This window comes from Bos mutus, chromosome X (assembly GCF_027580195.1).
Source record: "Bos mutus isolate GX-2022 chromosome X, NWIPB_WYAK_1.1, whole genome shotgun sequence".
Lineage (NCBI taxonomy): Eukaryota > Metazoa > Chordata > Mammalia > Artiodactyla > Bovidae > Bos > Bos mutus.
Genome location: NC_091646.1, coordinates 66,917,925 through 66,942,506, shown reverse-complemented (window position 1 = coordinate 66,942,506; position 24,582 = coordinate 66,917,925). Strand labels below are relative to the sequence as shown.

Below are 24,582 nucleotides of genomic sequence, written 5' to 3'. Positions count from 1 at the left end.
AAAGAACCCAATCAAAAAGGGGCCAGAAGACCTAAACAGACATTTCACTAAAGACGACATCCAGATGGCTAATAATCACATGAAAAGATGCTCAAAATTACTTATTAGAGAAATGGAAATCAAAACCACAATGAGGTATCATCTCACACTGGTAAGAATGGTCATCATCAAAAAGTCTACAAACAATAAATTCTGGAGAGGGTGTGGAGAAAAGGGAACCCTTTAGCACTGTTGGTGAGAATGTAAATTGATATAGCCACTATGGAGAACAGTATGGAGATTCCTTAAAACACTAGGAAGAAAAAAAATCTTATGACCCAGAAATCCCACTACTGGGCATATAACCTGAGGAAACCACAACTGAAAAAGACACATGCACCCCAAAGTTTATTGCAGCTCTATCAATAGCTAGGACATGGAAGCAACCTAGATGTCCATCAGGCAATGAATAGATAAGAAAGTTTTTATACCTATACACAATGGAATATTACTCAGCTATAAAAGGGAATGCATTTGAGTCAGCTCTAATGAGGTGGATGAACCTAGAGCCTGTTATAGAGTGAAGTAAGAGAAAGACAGATACCATATGTTAATGCATATATACAGAATCTAGAAAGTTGGTACGAACATCAACCATATTGATGTATGACAAAAACCTATGCTTTACAATATTGTAAAGCAATTATCCTCCAATTAAACAAATGTTTTAAAAAAGAAATTATCACTGGTATTTATGTTCACCAATCTACAGAATGCTAATATAAATGACAATTCATGGTTGCTTAAGGAAAGTAGGATGTGTCTTTTCAGTATGGCATGAGGAATGGAATTGCATTTATGAAGGGAAAAGGAAGTAGGTGTGACTTATACTTGGCTGTTTCAGGAGGGGAAAGCAAACTAATGGAGTAATGGGTACAGAAAGTAATAATTTTTGTGGAAAGTGGACCCTGAGAAAAGAGTTCCGTGCATGGTCAGTATTAAGTTTAATAGCATTTGCTACTGATCAAGAGAATAAATACACCTAATTTCACAAGACACGGTAATATATACCCCAGTTGTTGTTAGTTGGGGCTATGATACTGTAATAATATTTTTTAAAATTTATATCCAGAGAGGAAGTTATTCATGATGGTTTTGTGCCAGCTGTTTTTAGGGTTTTGGATCACATTATAGATATTTAGAACTATTATCCTGTGACTTATGTAGGACACCTAATATGCTGAGTATCTGGCACTTGAAATCCTGTTTTTATTGCTGGAGGTCCACATCTGTGGTTGACCTCTGTTGTTTTAAAAAATAAACGAAAATTTAAAACTCTGAAAAAATAAATGTAATTAAGTTTGCTTTTAAATGAATTTAAAAGTAAGCTGGTATAAAAACTTGAATTTGGGTTTTCTACCTGTTAATAAGAGTACACACTTTCTTCAGATGGTGAACTGCCTTTGATAATAGATTTACATTTCTTTTCCTCTTAAATGATCTGTTCTGTATTTACTTTTGCAATCCTTTATTGTTACGTTGGCTAAGTGAATAGCTATTGTTTCAGAATGACCTATGATCCTATCTGACTGAGTGTTCTAAACGCTTTGGATATTTATTGACAAAACTTCCTAAATCAAATTCTAATGAAGCACTTTTGAATTCTAGCTAACTTTGGGATGTTTCAGAGGGCCCCTGAAACATCCCAGAGAGATTAAACCAATTAGGTTCATTTGGTATGTTGAATTACATGGGAAGTATTGTCAAATGAGTAATAAATCTCAGGTTATATTAGACAGTAAATGTTACTGATATCCTAGAAATTATATGGAGTTCCTAAAATTCTGATATGTCCTGGTAAAAGTTTTGTCACAGCACTAACCAACTTTCAAAATACTGCTTCCTTTTCAAGAAGATTTACAGAAAGGACTTTTGGATAAATTCAAGTTTCTGAACTGGGTAAGGCATTAAAGGATTCTCAAGGGAAACCTGAGGGCTTCACAAAGATTAACAAAAGGACTGAATGAACTAGTGAATATGCTTATAACTTTTATGGCTTCTACCTGAAAAGTTACTGATTTGAATCTGTGTTTTCCAGGTATAAGGAAACCTTCCCCTCAAACTGATTACGACTTACAGCAATTTGGTAAAATGATATTTTTGTAAGCAAAATTGAAACACTATATTTTCTCTCTATCTGATCCCTCCAGAGATTGGAAACTCTTAGGTTTCCTGTACCTTTATCAGATAACTTAGGAAGGCTATCTCACTAACAGGTACAGAAAGCTCAAGAAACTTTGGAGACCTTGAGAAGGGAGGAATTCACCTAGATCTGTCAAGCAAAATCTGTGATAAGCCTTTGGTGTGACTTTCCTAGCCCTGAGAGGATTTAAAAAAAAAAAAAAAAAAACAAGTTCAGTCTGAGATTCTTTTTAATTAATTTATTTTAATTGGAGGATAATTACTTTACAATATTGTGATGGTTTTTACCATACATCGACCAACATGAATCAACCATGGGTGCATATGTGTCCCCCCATCCTGAACGCCCCTCCCATCTCCCTCCCCACCCCATCCCTCTGGGTTGTCCCAGAGCACCAGCTTTGAGTGCCCTGCTTCATGCTTGCACTGGCCATCTATTTTACATATGGTAGTACATGTTTCAAGCTACTCTCTAGAATCATCCCATCCTCGCCTTCTCCCACAGAGTCCAAAAGTCTGTTCTTTACATCTGTCTCTTTTGCTGCCTTGCATATAGGATCATCATTACCATTTTTCTAATTCCATATATATGCGTTAATATACTGTATTGGTGTTTCTCTTTCTGACTGTATAATAGGCTCGTTTCATCCACCTCATTAGAACAGACTCAAATGCGCTTCTTTTTATAGCTGAGTAATATTCCATTGTGTATATGTACCACAACGTCTTTATCCATTTGTTGGCCAGTGGACATCTAGGTTGCTTCCACGTCCTAGCTATTGTAAATGGTACTGCAATGAACATTGGAGTACGTGTGTCTCTTTCAATTCTGGTTTTCTCGGCATGTATGCTCAGCAGTGGGATTGCTATGTTGTATGGCAGTTCTATTTCCAGTTTTTTAAAGAATCTCCACACTGTACTCCCTTGTGGCAGTACCAGTTTGCATTCCCACCAGCAGTGTAGAGAGTTTCCTTTCCTCCACACCCTCTCCAGCATTTATTGTTTGTCGACTTTTTGATGGCAGCCATTCTGATCAGCATGAGATGATACTTCATTGTGGTTTGATTTGCATTTCTCTAACAATGAGTGTTGTTGAGCATCTTCTCATGTGTTTATTAGCCATCTGTATGTCTTTTTTGGAGGAACGTTTGTTTCCTTCTTTGGCACACTTTTTGATTGGGCTGTTCTTTTTTCTGGTATTGAGCTGCATGAGCTGCCTGAATATTTTCGATACTAAGTCTTTGTCAGTTGCTTCATTTGCTATTATCTTGTCCCATCCTATAAGGCTACCTTTTCATCTTGCTTATAGTTTCCTTTGTTGTGTAAAAGCTTTTAAGTTTAATTAGGTCCCATTTGTTTATTTTTGCTTTTACTTCCATTACTCATGGAGGAGAGTTATAGAGGATCTTGCTGTGATTTATGTCAGAGAGTGTTCTGCCTATGTTTCCCTCTAAGAGTTTTATAGTTTCTGTTCCTACATTTAGATCTTTAATCCATTTTGAGTTTGTTTTTGTGTATGGCGTTAGAAAGTGTTCTAGTTTCATTCTTTTACACATGGTTGACCAGTTTTCCCAGCACCACTTGTTAAAGAGACTGTCTTTTCTTCATTGTATATTTTTGCCTCCTTTGTCAAAGATAAGGTATCCACAGACTATAAAAGTTTTAGCAAAGCAAAAAAAGGAAGTCTGTGATCAATTATGGTTATAAAATCATTAGGCAAAGTTTACTGAACCCAGATTTATTTCACAAACAAACTAGTTTTAATTTGGTTATATCTGGTAAAAACAATGATAATTTTAGGTAGAAAAAGCTGTTTCAATTAACATTAAATTCCAATTAATGGAGGTCTGTATCTGCTAAGGCTCATTTCCTGGATAGTTCTTTGCTGTTATGGTATATTAACATAAAACTTAATTGACTTATTAAAGGACATTCTAAGTTTGTTTTTGAAGTTTATCTCAGCAATCTATCTTTGGATGAAGACCAAATGCCTCACAACCTGCAACTAGGACTAGAAAATGACATAATTTAAGGGACTGTCTCCAACCCGGATGGAAAGATTTTTTATCAAGTATTCTTAACTACCTCATGCACAGTGAAACTGAAGGGAAACGGATTCTTGGGTTTATATTTCACACTTAAAAAGGGCCCAGACACAAAACTGGACTGTAGAAGAGGACTGCTGATCTCAAACTCACTTTAAAATCACACTTGAATAGAGGAGGAGCTACACTCACACCAGGACGAGAAGACAACAACATCAGAAGTAGAGAGCTTGCCCAAAATGCTGGCCTTGATTCATATGATCATTTATAATGTTTTCTTGACTTCTTGGACCTTTGCTTATAAATCAAATATTTTCTATCATGGACATGAGACTGCTGCTGCTGCTGCTAAGTCGCTTCAGTCGTGTCCGACTCTGTGTGACCCCATAGACGGCAGCCCACCAGGCTCCCCCATCCCTGGGATTCTCCAGGCAAAAACACTGGAGTGGGTTGCCATTTCCTTCCTCAATGCAGGAAAGTGAAAAGTGAAAGTGAAGTCGCTCAGTCGTGTCCAACTAGCGACCCCATGGGCTGCAGCCTACGAGGCTCCTCCATTCATGGGATTTTCCAGGCAAGAGTACTGGAGTGAGATGCCATTACCTTCTCTTGGACATAAGACTATGCTAGTTTTAAAACTCAATCCAATTACTGGGTTTATGGCCAATTACATATGTCTAGTACTTCTGGGTTACCTTGGTGGATTTCCCCCCTTCAAAGCTCTGACTGGACTGCCCCTAGGAAATTTATTTTAGAAGACAGTTCAATCCTGTTCTGTCTACTTATGATATTACTAGACAGCATCCTGTCACCTGGCCAATTAATAATATCTGCTCTGACCCTGGCCATAGATTTAAGTTTTCTCTTAGGGTCAGTCAAAGTCAATCAGAGCAACAAGCTAAGTCTCAATCAAAAACTGTAACTTCTCACCTACTAAAAGGAAAACACTCACAATTATAGGATAAATCCACATAGTTAACACCAGGCAATGGTCATTTAAGTTTAAAAGCTCTTCTATGTTGGAAACAATGAAATCATACTAAGAATGATCAAGTTAGTAACATTATGAAACTAGGCTGGTGCCTTATTACCTTAGAGACAGTGATGGGTATGGAACTGACAAGGTCAGGCGATCAGGGATTCACTGGATTGCATCTAATGGAACTTGGTGGATTGTGGTACTAATTTATGGCCTTGGCTTCTACTGGGATAGATAGGAAGGTGTAGTTTGGGATTTCCCTGAACTCAAGGTTATATACAAAACAAATCAGAGGTAACCCCAGATAATCTACCACTGATACGAGTCTGATGAGTCAAGAGATCTGTATTCTATCGGTATGACCATTTAGCAGCTATTTTTTGTGCCTTCAATAGGACTGGAAAATGTAATTGACCACACTGAAGCCTTAACAACTTTCACTCAACAAGCTTTAAACAATAGTAACCAGGCTATTAGCCTACTGAACTCTGAGGTCTCTATGATAAGGAAGGCAATGCTACAAAACTGCATGGCCCTTGACATCCTTACAGCATCTTAGGGAGGCACCTGTGCCATAATTCAAACTGAATGCTGTGTTTTCATACCTGATGAATCCTCTAGGATTCAAATGTAACACATTTGATGAACCACATGAAAAACCAGATCTCTGCCTTGAGTGACCCTTTCCCTAGTCTTGATCATCTTTTAAAAAAAACTTGTTTGGTGTGGGAGGCTCATGACTGAAACATTTCCTTATAATTCCATTAATGTTATTAATTATATTATTTGTATCTTGCCTGTTTTACAAGATAATATATATACTGACTCTTGTATTACCAAGTGTATAATTGAGCCTCTAACAAAAATGATGATGACTAGACTTGAGGCAGTCGATCAAATGTTTAGCCCAATATGTGATCAATGATTGTAACAGTGTAGCTTTAGATATGGGAGGATGTAATGAGAGGGAATATTTTCCTGAATCATAACTAGAAGACAGGTGTCCAGAGATCTTTGACTATTAAAACCTGGTCCAGTAATATCACATTGAGTGACCTATCAGCAAAATCTTCTCAAGAACTAGGAATGAGCCTTGCTAGCAATGTGGGACAAAATGGCCATGAAATGCCTCCCAAAGTATGGTCAAATTTATTACCATCAGGAGGCCTTGTCAACCACAAATTAGCATTTGCCTGTCAACTACAAATTGGCACTTGTCAAGTGCATTCACCATCAACTGAACAACAAGAAGGACATTTGCCATCCACCTGTGCTGCTGCAGCTTCTGACCTCTGACACTCCCTGAAGAGAATTCAGGGTGGAGAGTGAGGCACACTGTCCTCCAGGAAAATTGGTGGAACAAGTTTCTATAGACAGATATTTTCAGGAACTGGTTTCAAGACCCCAATCTTTGCATCTCCTCATATCTAGAAAAGCTCTAAATCCCTTCATGATGACATCAGCTCCTCGTGACTAGCAGAAAACCTTTTGCAAAATGAGTGCATGATTGCACTGAACTCCCTCTTCAGAAAAATCTTATATATTTACCTTCCCTCTCTGCCTCACTCAAGAAGTCTCTCAGAGCTATCTGAGGTGCTGACTCGCCATCTGCAGTCCTCATTTTGCCCCAAATAAAACTTAACTGGCAATTCCCATGACTGCATCTTTTTTAGTCAACAGAAACCTGCAAAGAGATCCATAGACACATTACAGTAAAAATAATGAAAGTCAAAAAAAGGGGGAAAATCCTGAAAGTTCAGTTCAATACAGTTGCTCAGTTGAGTCCAACTCTTTGTGACCCCATGAACTGCAGCATACCAGGAGTCCCTGTCCATCAGCAATTCCCAGAGTTTACTCAAACTCATGTCCATTGAGTCGGTGATGCCATCCAACCATCTTATCCTCTGTTGTCCCCTTCTCCTCCTGCCCTCAATCTTTCGCAGCATCAGGGTCTTTTCAAATGAGCCAGTTCTTTACATCAGGTGGCCAAAGTATTGGAGTTTCAGCCTCAATATCAGTCCTTCCAATGAATACCCAGGACTGATCTCCTTTAGGATGGAATGGTTGGATCTCCTTTCAGTCCAAGGGACTCTTAAGAGTCTTCTCCAACACCACAGTTCAAAAGCATCAATTCTTCTGTGCTCAGCTTTCTTTATAGTCCAATTCTCACATCCATACATGACCACTGGAAAAACCATAGCCTTGACTAGACGGACCTTTGTTGGCAAAGTAATGTCTCCGCTGTTTAATATGCTGTATAGGTTGGTCATAACTTTCCTTCCAAGGAGTAAGCGTCTTTTAATTTCATGGCTGTAGTCACCATTTGCAGTGATTTTGGAGCCCCCCAAAATAAAGTCAGCCAGTGTTTCCCCATCTATTTCCCAAGAAGTGATGGGACTGGATGCCATGATCTTAGTTTTCTGAGTGTTGAGCTTTAAGACAACTTTTTCACTCTCCTCTTTCACTTTCATCAAGAGGCTCTTTAGTTCTTCACTTTCTGCCATAAGAGTGGTATCATCTGCATATCTGAGGTTATTGATATTTCTCCTGGCAATCCTGTTTCCAGCTTGTGCTTCCTCCAACCAAGCGTTTTGCATGATGTATTCTGCATATAAGTTAAATAAACAGGGTGTGACAATATACAGCCTTGCTGCTGCTAAGTCGCTTCAGTCGTGTCTGACTCTGTGTGACCTCATAGATGGCAGCCCACCAGGCTCCCCCTTCCCTGGGACTCTCCAGGCAAGAACACCGGAGTGGGTTGCCACTGTCTTCTCCAATGCATGAAAGTGAAAAGTGAAATTGCTCAGTCGTGTCCAACTCTTTGCAACCCCATGGACTGCAGCCTACCAGGCTCCTCCACCCATGGGATTTTCCAGGCAAGAGTACTGGAGTGGGTGCCATTGCCTTCTCTGATACAGCCTTGACGTACTCCTTTTCCTATTTGGAACCAGTCTGTTGTTCCATGTCCAGTTCTAACTGTTGCTTCCTGACCTGCATATAGGTTTCTCAAGAGGCAGGTCAGGTGGTCTGGTATGCCCATCTCTTTCAGAATTTTCCACAGTTTCTTGTGATCCACACAGTCAAAGGCTTTGGCATAGTCAATAAAGCAGAAATAGATGTTTTACTGGGACTTTCTTGCTTTTTCAATGATCCAGTGGATGTTGGCAATTTGATCTCTGGTTCCTCTGCCTTTTCTAAAACCAGCTTGAACATCTGGAAGTTCACGGTTCACATATTGTTGAAGTCTGGCTTGGAGAATTTTGAGCATTATTTTACTAGTATGTGAGATGAGTGCAATTGTTCAGTAGTTTGAGCATTCTTTTGCATTGCCTTTCTTTGGGATTGGAATGAAAACTGACTTTTTCCAGTCCTGTGGGCACTGCTGAGTTTTCCAAATTTGCTGGCATATTGAGTGCAGCACTTTCACAGCATCATCTTTAGGATTTGAAATAGATCAACTTGAATTCCATCACCTCCACTAGCTTTGTTTGTAATGATGCTTCCTAAGGCCCACCTGACTTCACATTCCAGGATGTCTGGCTCTAGGTGAGTGATCACACCATCATGATTATCTTGGTCATGAAGACCTTTTTTGTACAGTTCTTCTGTTTTCTTGCCACCTCTTCTTAATATCTTCTACTTCTGTTAGGTCCATACCATTTCTGTCCTTTATTGAGCCCAACTCTGCATGAAATGTTCTCTTGGTATCTCTAATTTTCTTGAAGAGATCTCCAGTCTTTCCCATTCTATTGTTTTCCTCTATTTCTTTGCATTGATCACTGAGGAAGGCTTTTTTGTCTTTCCTTGCTATTCTTTGGAACTCTGCATTCAAATGGGTATATCTTTCCTTTTCTCCTTTGCTTTTCGCTTCTCTTCTTTTCACAGCTATTTGTAAGGCCTCCTCAGACAGCCATTTTGCTTTTAGCATTTCTTTTTCTTGGGGATGGTCTTGATCCCTGTGTCCTGTACAGTGTCACAAACCTCCGTTCATAGTTCATCAGGCAGTCTATCTATCAGATCTAGTCCCTTAAATCTATTTCTCACTTCCACTGTATAATCATAAGGGATTTGATTTAGGTCATACCTGAATGGTCTAGTGGTTTTCCCCACTTTCTTCAGTCTGAATTTGGCAATAAGCAGTTCATGATCTGAGTCACAGTTAGCTCCCGTTCTTGTTTTTGCTGACTGTATAGAGCTTCTCCATCTTTGGCTGCAAAGAATATAATCAGTCTGATTTAGGTGTTGAACATCTGGTGATGTCCGTATGTAGTCTTCTCTTGTGTTGTTGGAAGAGGGTGTTTGCTATGCACTGTATTGGCAAAACTCTATTAGCCTTTGCTCTGCTTCATTCTGTATTCCAAGGCCAAATTTGCCTGTTACTCCAGGTGTTTCTTGACTTCCTACTTTTGCATTCCAGTCCACTATAATGAAAAGGACATCTTTTTTGGGGTGTTAGTTCTAGAAGGTCTTGTAGGTCTTCACAGAACCATTCAACTTCAGCTTCTTCAGCATTACTGGTAGGGGCACAGACTTGGATAACCATGATATTGAATGGTTTGCCTTGGAAACAAACAGAGATCATTCTGTCATTTTTGAGATTGCGGCCAAGTACTGCATTTTGGACTCTTTGTTGACTATGATGGCTACTCCATTTCTTCTAAGGGATTCTTGCCCACTGTAGTAGATATAATGGTTATCTGAGTTAAATCCACCCATTCCAGTCCATCTTAGTTCACTGATTCCTAGAATGTGGATGTTCACTCTTGCCATCTGTTTGATCACTTCCAATTTGCCTTGATTCATGGACCTAACATTCCAGGTTCCTATACAATACTGCTCTTTGCAGCATCGGACCCTGCTTCCATCACCAGTCACATCCACAACTGGGTGTTGTTTTTGCTTTGGCTCTGTCTCTTCATTCTTTCTGGAGTTAGTTCTCCACTGATCTCCAGTAGCATATTCGGCACTTACTGACCTGGGGAGTTCATCTTTCAGTGTCCTATCTTTTTGCCTTTTCATACCGTTCGTGAGTTCTCAAATACTGAAATGGTTTGCCATTCCCTTATCCAGTGGACCACATTTTGTCAGCACTCTCCACCATGCCCCGTCCATCTTGGCTGGCCTTACATGGCATGGCTCATTGTATCATTACACTATATAAATGTACATTTTTTCTATTTTCTTCTTTGTACTGATTTAAAAATCAATCATATAAAAATATTTATATAATGTACGTTATGCTATGCTAAGTCACTTCAGTCGCATCCGACTCTGTGCGACCCCATAGACGGCAGCCCACCAGGCTCTGCCGTCCCTGGGATTCTCCAGGCAACAATACTGGAGTGGGTTGCCATTTCCTTCTCCAATGCATGAAAGAGAAAAGTGAAAGTGAAGTCACTCAGTCGTGTCAGACTCTTAGCAACCCCATGGACTGCAGCCTACCAGGCTCCCCTGTCCATGGATTTTCCAGGCAAGAGTACTGGAGTGGGGTGCCATTGCCTTTGAGCCTATAACATAGAGAGATGCAATACGCTTGCCAATAACAGCACAAAGGAAATGGGTGGCAGCATAGCTGTATTGGGCTAAGGAATGAATCCAGATAACTCAAACACAAGAGAACAAATGAAAGGAACCAGAAATGATAAATATGAAGGTTAAAATAACAAACGCCATAAATATTTATTTACCCTCCTTTCTTATCTCAACTTCTTTAAAAGTCATAAAATTATATAAAGTCATAATTCTCACAATATATTGTTAGGACTGTAACATTTATAGATGTAATATATAGAGAAGTAAAGCAACAAAGTGGGGGAAGGAACCAGAACTATGCAAAAGTAATGTTTCTATAAGTCACTGCTGCTGCTGCTGCTAAGTCACTTCAGTCGTGTCCGACTCTGTGCGACCCCATAGACGGAAGCCCACCAGGCTCACCTGTCCCTAGGATTCTCCAGGCAAGAACACTGGACTGGGTTGCCATTTCCTTCTCTGGTGCATGAAAGTGAAAAGTGAAAGTGAAGTCACTCAGTCGTGTCCCACTCTTAGCGACCCCGTGGACTACAGCCTACCAGGGTCCTTCATCCATGGGATTTTCCAGGCAAGAGTACTGGAGTGGGGTGCCATTGCCTTCTCCTAGAATTAAGTTATAAAATACTTAGAAGAAAACCTAAAGGTAAATCTCCATTACCTCAGATTTGGCAATGGATTTTTAGCTATAACACGAAAAGTATGAACAATAAAAGAAAAAAAATAGATAAATTTGACTTCAACAAAATGAAAAACTTCTGTGCTTCAAAGTACACTATCAAGGAAGAAAGAGACAATCTACACAATGAGAGAAAACATTTGCAAATCATATATCTGATAAGGAACTTGAATATAGAATAAGGACTCTCATATCTCAATAGTAAAAAGAACAATAATCCAATTAAACATTGGGTAAAGGACCTGAATTGCCATTTCTCCAAAGAATACATACAAATGGCCAATAAGCACATGGATAGTTGCTCAACATCTTTAGTTATCAAAGAAACACAAATCAAAACCACAAGGAGACATGACTTCACACCCACCAAAATGGCTAGACTAAAAAAGTCAGATAACAACTAATAGCTAGGATATAGAAAAATTGGTACCCTCAGACACTTCTGATGTAAAATCCTGTAGTCACTCTGAAAACCAGTTTGGCAGCTTTATAAAGAATTAAACATAGAATTACCATATGACCCTACAAATCTACTCTTATGTGTACACCCAAGAGAAATGAAAATATTATGTCCATATAAAACTTGTATATAAATATTAAGCACCATTATTCATAACAGACAAAAGATGGAAACAACCTGAATGACTATCAACTGATGAATGAATAATCTTACATCCATACCATCAAATATTATTCAGCTATAAAAAGAAATGAAGTATTTAATGCATGCCATAGCATGGATGAACCTTGAAAACATAATGCTAAGAAGCCAGTCTCAAGACCAAATATTAAAAGATTCCATTTATGTGAAATGTCCAGAATGGACAAGTCTATAGAGACTGAACATAGATTAATGTTGTATAGGTCTGGTGGGGAAGGGGGAATGAGGGTGATAGCCAAAAGGTTTCTTTCTGAGGTAATGAAAATGTAAAACTGACTGTGGTGATGGTGGTATGTATTGCTGAATATACTAAAACACATTGAATATAATAAACCCATTGAATTGTACACTTTAAGTGGGTGACTTTTAGATATGTGAACTAATCCCAATAAAGATGTTTTTAAAAAAATGAAGAAAGTACATTATCAGTGTCAGGATCAAGAGTTAAGAACTCATTTAACATAGATTAAAAAAGCACTATGGATTACGTATATGATGCCTCAGTTTCTACCACATCAATATTAATGAAATAAATCAAAAATTCTTTCAAAACTTAAGTCTTTTTAATATGAATTAGTATAATAGAGAGGCAACTGTATAATAATCATTATAATTTAGGTCTTATCATATGAAATCTTTCCATTTTAAGAAAAAATTTTTCTTAATAAATAAACTCAAATAAATAATAATAAACTCAAAATGGATTAAATACCTAAATGTAAGGCCAGACACTCTAAAACTCTTATCTTAGAGGATAAGATAGCCAGAACACTCTGACATAAATCACAGCAAGATCTTTTTTGATACACTTCCTAGAGTAATGAAAATAAAAATTAACAAACAGGACCTAGTTAAAAGCTTTTTGCACAGGAACAGAAACCATGAACAAAACACAGAATGAGATGTGACAGACAAGGAATTAATCCCCAAAATATACAAACAGCTCATGCAGCTCAATAGAAAAAAAAAAAAAACAATGAAAATATGGGTGGAAGACCTAAACAGACATTTCTCCAAAGAAGACATACAGATGGCCAAGAGGCACATGAAAAAATATTCAACATCACTAATTATTAGAGAAATGAGAATCAAAACTACAATGAGGTATCACCTCACATCAGTCAGAATGGCCATTATCAAAAGATCTACAAACAATAAATGCTGGAGAGGACTTCCCTTGTGGTACAGTGGATGGGAGTCTGCCTGCCAATGCAGGAGACACGAGTTCAATTCCTTGTATGGGAAGATTCCACATGCAGTGGAGCAACCAAGCCCATGCACCACAACTACTGAGCCAACACACTAGAGCCTGCAAGCCAGCACCACAACTACTGAAGCCTGTATGCTCTGGGGTCCACGAGCCACAACTACTGAGGCCCTTGCATGTAGAGTCTGTGCTCTGCAGCAAGAGAAGCCACTGCAATGAGAAGCCACTGCAACAAAGAGTAGCCCCCACTCGCCACAACTAGAGAAAGCCTGCACACAGCAACAAAGACCCAGCTCAACCAAAAATTAATTAATTTTAATTAACTAATTAAAATTAATTAAATTAACTGGGAATGTAAATGTTAACAGCTGCTGTGGAGAACAGTATGGAGGTTCCTTAACTAAAAATAGAGCTACTATATGACCCTTCAATCCTGCTCCTGGGCAAATATTCAGGAAAAAACATAATTCAAAAAGATACATGTACCCCAATATTCATTGCAGCACTATTTACAATAGCCAGGGCATGGAAGCAACCTAAAGGTCCATCAACAAAGGAATGAATAAAGAAGATGTGGTACATATATACAAGGGACTATTACTCATCCATAAAAAAGCACAAAATAATGCCATTTGCAGCAACATGGATTAGACCTAGACACTGTCATATGGAGTGAAGGAAGTCAGAGAAAGACAAATACCATGTGATACTGCTTATATGTGGAATCTAAAAAAATGATACAAATGAACCTATTTACGAAAAGGAAATAGAGTCACAGATGTAGAAAGCGAACTTATGGTTACTAGGGGAGAAGGAGGTAGGCATAAACTGGGAGATTGGGACTGACATGTACAAACTGCTATATTTAAAATGGATAACCAACAAGGACCTACTGTATAGCACAGGGAACTCTGCTCAATGTTATATGGCATCCTGGATAGGAAGGGAATTTGGGGAAGAATGGATACATATATGCATGGCTGAATCCCTTTGCTGTCCACTTGAAACTATCACAACACTGTTAATCAGCTATACTCCAATATAAAATAAAAAGCTTAAAAAAATAAAATAGACAACTAATAACCTATTATATAGTACAGGGAACTCTACTCAATATTGTAATGACCTATATGGGAATAGAATCTAAAAATAATAGATATATGTATATGTATAACTGATTCACTTTGTTGTACAGCAGAAACTAACACAACATTGTAAATCAACTATACTTCAATAAAAAACTATTTTTTAAAAATGAAGAAAGTATCAGTGTCAGGATCGAGAGGCAAGGACTCGTTAAACAGAAAAAAGGCACTATAGATTAATTATATGATGCAATTTCTAACATATCAATATTAATGAAATAAATATAAAATTCCATCATTCAAAATTCTTAAGTTCTTTAATATTAATTAGTATAGTAGAGAGGCAAGTGTATAATAATCATTATAATTTAGGTCTTATCATATGAAATGTTCCCATTTTAAGAAAAAACTTTTAAGCATTTCCCTCTATGAATAGTGGTCTAGTATAATAATTAGATTATGGGTTTCCCAGGTGGCTCAGTGGTAAAGAATCTGCCTGCCAAGCAGGAGATGCAGGTTCAATCCCTGGGTCAGAAAGATCCCCTGGTAAAGGAAATGGCAACCCACTCCAGTATTCTTGCCTGGAGAATTCCATGGACAGAGGAGCTTCGTGGGCTACAGTCCATGGGACTGAAAGAGTTGGAAACAACTCAGTGACTAAACAATTATTAGATAAGTATCTTTATGACTCAACATACATTCACTGTGTGATTAGTGTCTGTCACAGTCTTAATTACCCTTATATAAATATCTAACACACAAAAGGCAATAAACAAATGAATGGCCTTAATGGCTGTCATTTATCTATACTAGAACTTAGTCTCCTCATCTGCAAAATTAGAAGGCCTGGATATGATCTTTTCTATAGTAGTACGATCCAATAGAAATTTCTACAATAATGGAAACATTCCATATCTATATGGCTACTCAGTCTTTAAAATGTAACTAATGCAACTGAGGAATTAGATTTTTAATTTAAACAGCCACATGAAGCTAGCAACTAACACACTATACAGCACAGCTCTAGGGCATAATCCTGTGTGAAAAACACATTTCCCAATACATCACTGTAACCACATACAAGTGGGAATATATATGTGTGTGCATGGCTCGGCTTAAAAGAAAAAAAAAGAACTCCCATATGATCTAGCAATTCCATTTCTGGGAATATATACAAAGGAAATGTAAACACTAACTCTAAAAATATCTGCACCCCCATGTTCATAGTAGCATCACTTACAATAGCCAAGACATGGAAACAACCTAAGTGTCCATCAATGGATGAATTGACAAAGCTATGAGATCATGCATGCATGTGTGCTAAGTTACTTCAGTCATGTCTGAAGCTTTGTGACCCTATTGACTGTAGCCTGCCAGGTTCCTCTGTCCATGGGATTCTCCAGGCAAGAACACTGAAGTGGGTAGCCATGCACTCCTCCAAGGGATCTTCCCCACCCAAAGATCAAACCCGCATCTCTTAAGTCTTCTGCACTGGCAGGTGGGTTCTTTACCACTAGCACCACCTACTAAGCCCCAGGAATGACACATACACTCATAAAACAATACTTTCCTAAATACATATAAAGCATTGATATTTTCTTTCCTATTCTACTAAATTTCATTTAAAAACAGTGCTGATCCAACTACTAATATGACTTCATAACACAGCACTAAGGTTCCTTTCAGCTCTAAAATACACTATACATACTAATGATTTGTTCTAAAATTATGCACTCAGTGTTTATTTTGTAATCTTAACCACAAGTAACTAATTAATCTGAAAATTTGCCTCAGGTTCTATCAGGGTCCACTTTAAAAGCCTTATAATCATTCATTTCCCTGTTAAACCCACATTTTCAAACAAGAGGCAAGAGTTGCATGCCTTTAAGTAGAAAACAATGGTAACATCTTTTCCTTGCTTTTTACACTTCAGAAATGGTAACCAAAGGAAATGGCAGGATATAGAGGAGAGAGTGGAGGAAACTGTGGGGATAGTGTTCATGTAAAGAGAAAGCTAACTTTTTTATTGCCATTACTTCCTCTGAAACTCTTAATGACTTCTCCTTCCCCCTCATTCTTGGAGCCTGAAAGTCCTACAAATTTTATCTTAACTTCATGTGGCTTATTAGAGGACTAGAGAACAAGACTGGTTCCCGAGAGATCACATGTTACACATTTCAACTACAAAATGCTTTAAAAAAAACTTTACTAAAAGGATCTGATTTGCTTCTCTAGCCCAATCTGCCATCTCCTATCAAGAACTCCAGTTCATGCTCTCTCACCTGTGGGCCTTTGCACATGCTATTCCCTCTTTAACTAACTTCTAATTTTTCAGATCTTGGCTTAGATATCAGTTACTCAAGGCAATTTTCTCCACCTCAAGATTAGTTTTGATGCCTCTCATGTATATTCTTCCAGTACTTTGTACCTTCCCCATCATTGCACTACTGTATTATAATTGTTTTAAATATTTATTGACAAAGAATAAAAACTTAAGAGGTTGTTTATCATATAAAGCTGACATTTTAATGATCCAGATGAACAAGGGATGCCAATTAAGCTTTTTGTCAATTATAGGCAATAAAAAGATATACTGAAGTACAAGCATTATAAAAATAACAATTTAAAAAACTATTCTAAAATGAAAGATAATAATGAATACAAATATTAAGATGCACTGTAGCCACAGCTACATTCATTAGCTAAAGATAAGATTATGGCTTCCAAAATGACCTGTGTACACATAGGAACACTATTTTCAGATCAAAGGATAAAGGTGTTTACATATAAATTTAGGGCGGTCTATATTTTGGAGACAGAGATAATTACGGTTTGAGCCTATCAAGGAGCACTGTCAGCAAGGGAGCTAACTGGAGCTAATTCAATTTGCCGCTTGTTTATAGGTAGCTTGTAATCTTCCAGCGCCTTCCAAATTGCTACTTCCCGCTGAGTAAAACCTCAAGCATTGGCAAATTGGTCCCAAACTCTATTACTAACTTTGGAAAGTAGCCCAGTTTTCCTTGCATTTAGAAAAGTAAGCTGCCTGGGAATGGTGTCTGAGTGTGTGTGTGGTAGTCGCTCAACCGTGTCCGACTCTTCGCGACCCCATGGATTGGGGCCCGCCAGGCTCCTCCGTCCGTGGGATTGTCCAGGCAAGAATACTGGAGTGGGTAGCCGTTTCGCTTCTCCAGGTATCTTCCCCATCCAGGAATTAAACCCTGGTCTCCCGCATTGCAGGCAGACTCTTTACCGTCTGAGGCACTAGGAAAGACTATGATGGTGTTTACCCTGCCTCTTAAATTCAGAGGAAAAACTGGAAATTATGAGCGTCACTAGTATGTCCCGTTCCCACTTACTGTACCCTAAAGATTTTCTTCACCCTCTCCTCACATTTCTAACCCTAATTTCCTTCACTAATGCTGCTCCAAGTCAGCCCTGACCTTTCTTCTTTGCACTGTCTCTGACTCAAAGATACAAGAGCAATCTTTTCCCTATAGGTCCCCTTGTCCTTCACCCTACACATCCAAGTGAAGGGCATCTCACCTGAGAGATTCCAGCAGTTCCCGAGCTGCGGAGCTGATGTGACCTCCACTGCGGACCTGGGCCCCGGAAAAAGACTAAAGGCCGAATCAGAATCACGGCGTGCTGGCGCTTTTCGAAAGCAACCGCCGCAGCTGCCCAGCGCCAGGAATGTATCGCGAGCAGCGCCATCTTGAGCGAGGAAAGAGGAACCGAAGTAGAGGATTGTGGGACTCTGGCGGTCGGAACTCACTACTACCTTAGTCCTTCTCCCCCTCCCTCCCAGGCGGAGACCGGAAATAGCTTCTCTGTGAAGATTCAGCCACTTTAGCGTAACTGCTTCCCCCACCCGCCCCCCGGCTGGTTTTCGAGTGTTTTTCTTACGCAGCCGGGAATATCGGAATAACATTGTTTTTCTTAGCTTCGATTTGTCAGATAAAACACTGGATGCGCAGTTAAATTTGAGTTTCAGATAACAGTGGATCATTTCTTAGTATAGTTAGGTCCCAAAACCGTATTTGCTAAATCCAGCAACCATATCTGGTCAGTCATCTCACTCTTCTGCCGACTCCAACTCGGTGCCGAGATCCGCTCTCTCCATTTTCCCTCTAAATATTCTCATCACTCTCCTGTGTACTACTGCTTAGGGCAGATTAAACTACAGATATTGATGTCCCCAGGGAGAAGCTTCATCTGTGAGATACACTGTGAGATTCACTTGCTGTGTTGTTGTTTAGTCGCTAAGTCGTGTCCGACTCTTTTGTGACCCCATGGACTGTAGTCCGCCAGGCTCCTCTGTCCATGGGATTTTCCAAGCAATAATACTGGAGTGGGTTGCCGTTTCCTTCTCTCTGCGATGTTATAAGCGCTTTCATTTGGCTGATTGTTCTTCGCACAAACTTTGGAGCAGTTTTCCATTGGTTTTCTGTTGCTCTTGGGAGGGTTTTATACGCACAAACACACACACCCCTTTACTCTGCTAATTTGCCTCTGTACCTCTTCCTTTTGGTTTCTGCAGTATCTAATTATTGTGAAGCAGCTAGATTTGCTGAAGGATGGTAAAATGAAAATGTATGCAGAGAAGTTCATGTTTAAAGACGCATTTATATTCTTTTGTCACCACTATCATCCAACAAAATGATGTTGAAATATGTTTATGGTTATCTAGGAAACTGTATTTCTAAGCATAAATGCTACCTGAAACCCTGGAGACGGTAGTGTGGTTTGCAATATTCTATTCACTGCTGCATTCTCAAACTTTCGCACAAGACAGGCAAATAATTATGAACTAGCTATGTAGAGGCACCGTGGACTAACGATAAGTCTGATAAAGACAAAGAATATGCATGACCCGTGCAGTTAGCTTTACTTAGTTTCAGGATTCATATTAGGCTCCAGGTTTCCAGAGAAGAAGATGCTTGAAAGGAATTATTTACAGACTAAAGGAATTGTTTAAGACTGAAGTTTCCAGTTGAAAGGAATTCCATGTGAAGGAAATAGCATGTTTAACAACAAGAAGGCATGAGAAGACATCTCCAGGTTTGGGAGTAGGGAGTGTGTGGCAGAGTAGTAAGAGATGGGCCTGGGTAAGCAGAGATGGTAAAGGGGCTTGTATTTCATTCTAAGAAGTTAATGCTTGATTCTATATGAGTGAATGGTTTTAATCAGTAAGAAAGTGAAAGTTGCTCAGTCCTATCTGACTCTTTCTGACTCCATGGATTATATAGCCCACGGAATTCTCTGGCCCAGAATACTGGAGTGGGTAGCCTTTCCCTTCTCCAGGGGATCTTCCCAACCCAGGGATTGAACCCAGGTTTCCAACATTGCAGGCATATTCTTTACCAGCTGAGCCACAAGGGAAGCCCTTAATTGGGAATGTAACATGATTAGATTTATATGTTCATTAAACCACTCTTGCTTAGTAAGGTTGTACTGGAGGGAGTTCAGACTGGAGTCATGAATTTAAGGCAATTGTCATAAAATAAAGGCCTGAACCTGGCAGTAGCAAGGGCAGTAGGTCAATTCCAGAGATATTATGGAGATAGAATTGACAGAACTTAGTGACTAATTTGATATTTCTGGCTTCTCATTGTCTAGTTGACAAATCAACAGTGGCTTCTTTCATTAATGTCTACCTAAATCATCATTAATAAACATTTATTCAGCATCTATTCTGTGTTAACCAGAGAAGGCAATGGCAACCCACTCCAGTACTCTTGCCTGGAAAATCCCATGGATGGAGGAGCCTGGTGGGCTGCAGTCCATGGGGTCGCGGAGAGTCCGCACAACTGAGCGACTTCATTTTCACTTTTCACTTTCCTGCATTGGAGAAGGAAATGGCAACCCACTCCAGTGTTCTTGCCTGGAGAATCCCAGGGACAGAGGAGCCTGGTAGGAGGCTGTCTATGGGGTCACACAGAGTCGGACACGACTGAAGCGACTTAGCAGCAGCATTCTGTGTTAACAACACTGTACACTAGAGAAGCCCTAGATTCTACCAATGATTTCTATAATAGCTGAGTATTGCTACTGAATCTTTCTACCCAAGTAAAGTATTGTCCAGTAATGCTCTAATTTAAAAAAAAAAAAAATTCAGGAACCTAGGGATTCCCTGGTGGTCCAGTTGTTAGGGCTCTGTGCTTCTACTTCAAGGGGCATGGGTTTGATCCCTGGTCAGGGAATTAAGATCAGGCATGCTTCAGGGTGGAGCCAAAAAAAATTTAAAACTGTGGGAACTTATACAATATATATTTTGTGATAGTCTGTCAGATATAATGTGACAAGATAATATCTTAAATTTATGTACTTTCGGAAACACTCACACACATTATCTTTCTGGATCTTAGTAACATTTTTGTGGGTATTTCTTGTTGCTAGTAGATAAAGAAGACCAGGGCCATGTTGTGTTAGAGTCAGCATTAGAACCGTAGTATTCAAACTACTATTCCACTGTTTTTTACACTAAAGATGTTACCCCCACTCAAATGCAAGATTTAATTGAAAGTCTCTATGGGCCATAGAGAATTCTCAGATTTTAAATAAGGCATAATCTCAGAAGTCTGAAACATCTGATCCTACAGATGATTTCTCAGGAGTGTTGAGATGTTTCATTACAATCACCTAAGGCATTATTGTCATGGAGCAACAGTTGTAAGGTTTTTGACTGGAGTCACAACATTTTTACCAAAGTAGTTTTATTGTAAGTCAACTCCTCTGATTAAGAAATGTAAATAACATTGAAATAAGAAAGTAGTTACTCTCTGATGAGCTAAAGTGAATCACATATGAGCCAAATAAACCAAAGAAATTTTCCAGTGCACCCAGAAATAGAACATGAAGCATAACAAGAGTTGTGCACTGGGGAGAACTGCAGCAATAGGCCAACTTGGCCTGCAGCAACTTGACACATATGTGTTGGAAATAAACTAGAGAGAGGAACACACAATAAAAGTCACTATAAATAGCTGTTGAAATTCATACCTTATTAATTCTCACATCAAGCCTGCAGAATATGTATTATTTATTCATATTCCCATATTTATGAGGAAACAGGCTGGGTCAGGTTGTAATTTGATAGAGGTCACAGAGCTAATGGGACAAAGACCAAACCTAGGTTTCATGACTCTGAATATGGTGCTCTTTTCACTTAATTACACCTGAAATGTGGAAGAAACACCTGAGTACTTCAAGAATGCCACAGTAGTCTTTTCTAGTTCTAGAAAATGACAAAACTTATTCCTACCTCAGTGCCTTTGCATTTACTTTCCCACTGTGGTCATGTATGGATGTGAGATTTGGACTGTGAAGAAGGCTGAGCACCGAAGAACTGATGCTTTTGAACTGTGGTGTTGGAGAAGACTCTTGAGAGGCCCTTGGACTGCAAGGAGATCCAACCAGTCCATTCTGAAGGAGATCAGCCCTGGGATTTCTTTGGAAGGAATGATGCTAAAGCTGAAACTCCAGTACTTTGTCCACCTCATGCGAAGAGTTGACTCATTGGAAAAGACTCTGATGCTGGGAGGGATTGGGGGCAGCAGGAGAATGGGACGACAGAAGATGAGATGGCTGGATGGCATCACTGACTGGATGGACATGAGTCTCAGTGAGGTCCGGGAGTTGGTGATGGACAGGGAGGCCTGGCTTGGTGCGATTCATGGGGTCGCAAAGAGTCAGACACGACTGAGCGACTGATCTGATCTGATCTGATCTACCTGGAACTTTCCCCTCTACCTAGAACTTCTTCCTTCCTGGAGGCTTTTTAATGACTCAAATATCACCTGTTTAGAGAAGCTTTTCAAAAGCATCTTATCTAAAGAAGTCACCCCCTGATCCTACCACTCTCTATCATTGCTTTGGTTTTGTTTTTTTTTGCTCTAAAATCTTGCTATTCTAAGAGTGTTCCACAGACCACTAGCATTGGCATCACCCAGGATGTCAGTAAGAAATGCCGAATCTCAGCCGTCCCCCCGCCAGACTAATGATTCAGAATCTGCATTTTAATAAGAATTCCCCAGTTTATTCATGTACACATTAAAATTTGAGAAGCACATATCACTTTCTGAAACTAACTTGATTTTGTGAATTTTTAATGTTAAGAAATATTTCATCGTAACTGAAGATTGTGAAGGAGAAGATAATGGACACCCACGTACCTGTAACCTGGCTTAGTCATATACTAACATTTTACTATATTTGCTTTATATTTTGAAAAGAATAGTTTAGTGAAGACGCCTGTGTTAGCCCTCTCTAGCCCTAGTCTCTTTGTCCATGTAGATTTATTCCGGTTTTATTCCTTTATATTACTTTGGTGGAGTTTGGAAAGGGGACAAATAGATTTGAATAATTCACCATGATTATCATGATGTCTTACATTTTTTTATGAAGTGTGTATATACTTAATACAGTGGTTTAATGAACATACAAATCTAATCATGTTTCTTTCCTGATTAAAACCATTCACTTGCTATAGGATCAAGCATTAACTTCTTAGAATGAAATACAAGCCCCTTTACCATGGACAAGGATTGTACAAGAAAATTATATGTCAGTTTTAAGACTAGATCTTGGTTCCCCCACCAGAGATTGAACGTGAGCCCCCTCAGTGGCTTCCCTGATGGCTCAGTGCATAAAGAATCGCCTGCAATGCAGGAGACACAGCAGATGCAGGTTTGATCCCTGGGTCCAGAATACCCCCTGGAGGAAGAAATGGCAACTCCTCCAGTATTCTTGCCTGGAGAATCCCATGGACAGAGGAACCTGGCGGTCTGCAGTCTATAGCATCACACAGAATCAGACATGACTGAGCAGCTAAGCACACACATCCCTGCAATGGAGTGCAGAGTCCTGACCACTGGACCACCAGGGAATTCCTTGATAGACAAATTTTAAAAGATAGATATTATATAGAAACAAGATGTTGAAAACATCAGAAAATATATTTAATAAAATTCAACACTCATCCAAGATTTTAAAACTCTTTAGTCTTCTCTAAATTGGTAAAGGGTATCTCTCCCACCATAAATGAAAATGTATTTCAAGTATTTAACTTAATGATGACAATTTAATAGTGTTTTCCTTAAAGATGGGACTATGCCAAAAAGGTGCTCACTTACCCACTACTATTTGACATTGTATTAGATGGAAGTACTGGTCAATGCAATAAATGAGAAATAGAAACAAAAGGTATAAGGATTGAAAGAGAGAAAATAGCAGTAAACTATAGATTATTTTTCCAGTTTAAAAAAATAATCTATTGATAAACTAATAAAAAACAATATAGTTATACAAGGTTGCTAAGTAGAAGGTTAAAAAATAATCAGTACCTTGTAAAGGATATAACAATTTTTTAACTCGTCCAAATTTTCTACAGCTTTGCTACTTATTTGTGTGCTTTGTTCTACTAATATCAGTAGTAAAATGTAGCATCGTGAATGTAGATTTGTCAATTTCTTCTTGTAATTTGGTCACCTATTGTATATGTTAAGTTGATATTTTTAGTATAAGGTGCATACAGGTTAATGATTGTTTTATCTTCATGGTGGCTGAAAAATTTATTAAGTCATTTCCTTTTTATTAATAATATTTTTCACCATGAGTTCTCTTTTGTCTGATACTAACATCACCATTTCATTGCCTACTATATTTTTTCTACCCCTTTATTGTTAGCCCCTCTTGTTTGATGGTTTTAGGTATGCCTTTGTAGCAACACACACATGAATGTGTTTTTATATCCATTCTGAGAGTCTCTTTTAATAGATACCTATGATTAGTGGAAAATTCTGAAAGAGATGGGAATACCAGACCACCTGACCTGCCTCTTGAGAAACCTATATGCAAGTCAGGAAGCAACAGTTAGAACCGGACGTGGAACAACAGACTGGTTCCAAATAGGAAAAGGAGTACGTCAAGGCTGTATATTGTCACCCTGCTTATTTAACTTATATGCAGAGTACATCATGAGAAACGCTGGGCTGGAAAAAGCACAAACTGGAATCAAGATTGCAGGGAGAAATATCAATAACCTCAGATATGCATATGACACCACCCTTATGGCAGAAAGTGAAGAAGAATTAAAAAGCCTCTTGATGAAAGTTAAAGTGGAGAGTGAAAAAGTTGGCTTAAAGCTCAACATTCAGAAAACTAAGATCATGGCATCTGGTCCCATCACTTCATGGCAAATAGATGGGAAACAGTGGAAACAGTG

At 38.9% G+C, this 24,582-nt stretch overlaps 1 protein-coding gene and 1 long non-coding RNA gene across 3 annotated transcripts in view; one reads left to right on the top strand and one right to left on the bottom strand.

Moving 5' to 3' along the window:
• Positions 1-17,997, top strand: part of LOC102280463 (uncharacterized) — a 32,946-nt gene extending 14,949 nt beyond the window's left edge. The window contains exon 3 of the long non-coding RNA XR_314789.2: positions 17,858-17,997. This is a non-coding gene — a long non-coding RNA (uncharacterized lncRNA). The remainder of the gene's footprint in view (positions 1-17,857) is intronic.
• The window catches only part of ABCB7 (ATP binding cassette subfamily B member 7), a 166,117-nt gene extending 147,399 nt beyond the window's left edge, over positions 1-18,718 (bottom strand). Inside the window, exon 1 of one of the 2 annotated variants that reach the window (XM_070365367.1) lies at positions 17,904-18,718. In XM_070365367.1, the coding sequence (XP_070221468.1) occupies positions 17,904-18,071 (168 nt within the window). In that variant the 5' untranslated portion in view covers positions 18,072-18,718. The remainder of the gene's footprint in view (positions 1-17,903) is intronic. The other variant, XM_005890529.3, reaches the window with a different exon arrangement.
• Between the last annotated feature and the right edge of the window lie 5,864 nt (positions 18,719-24,582).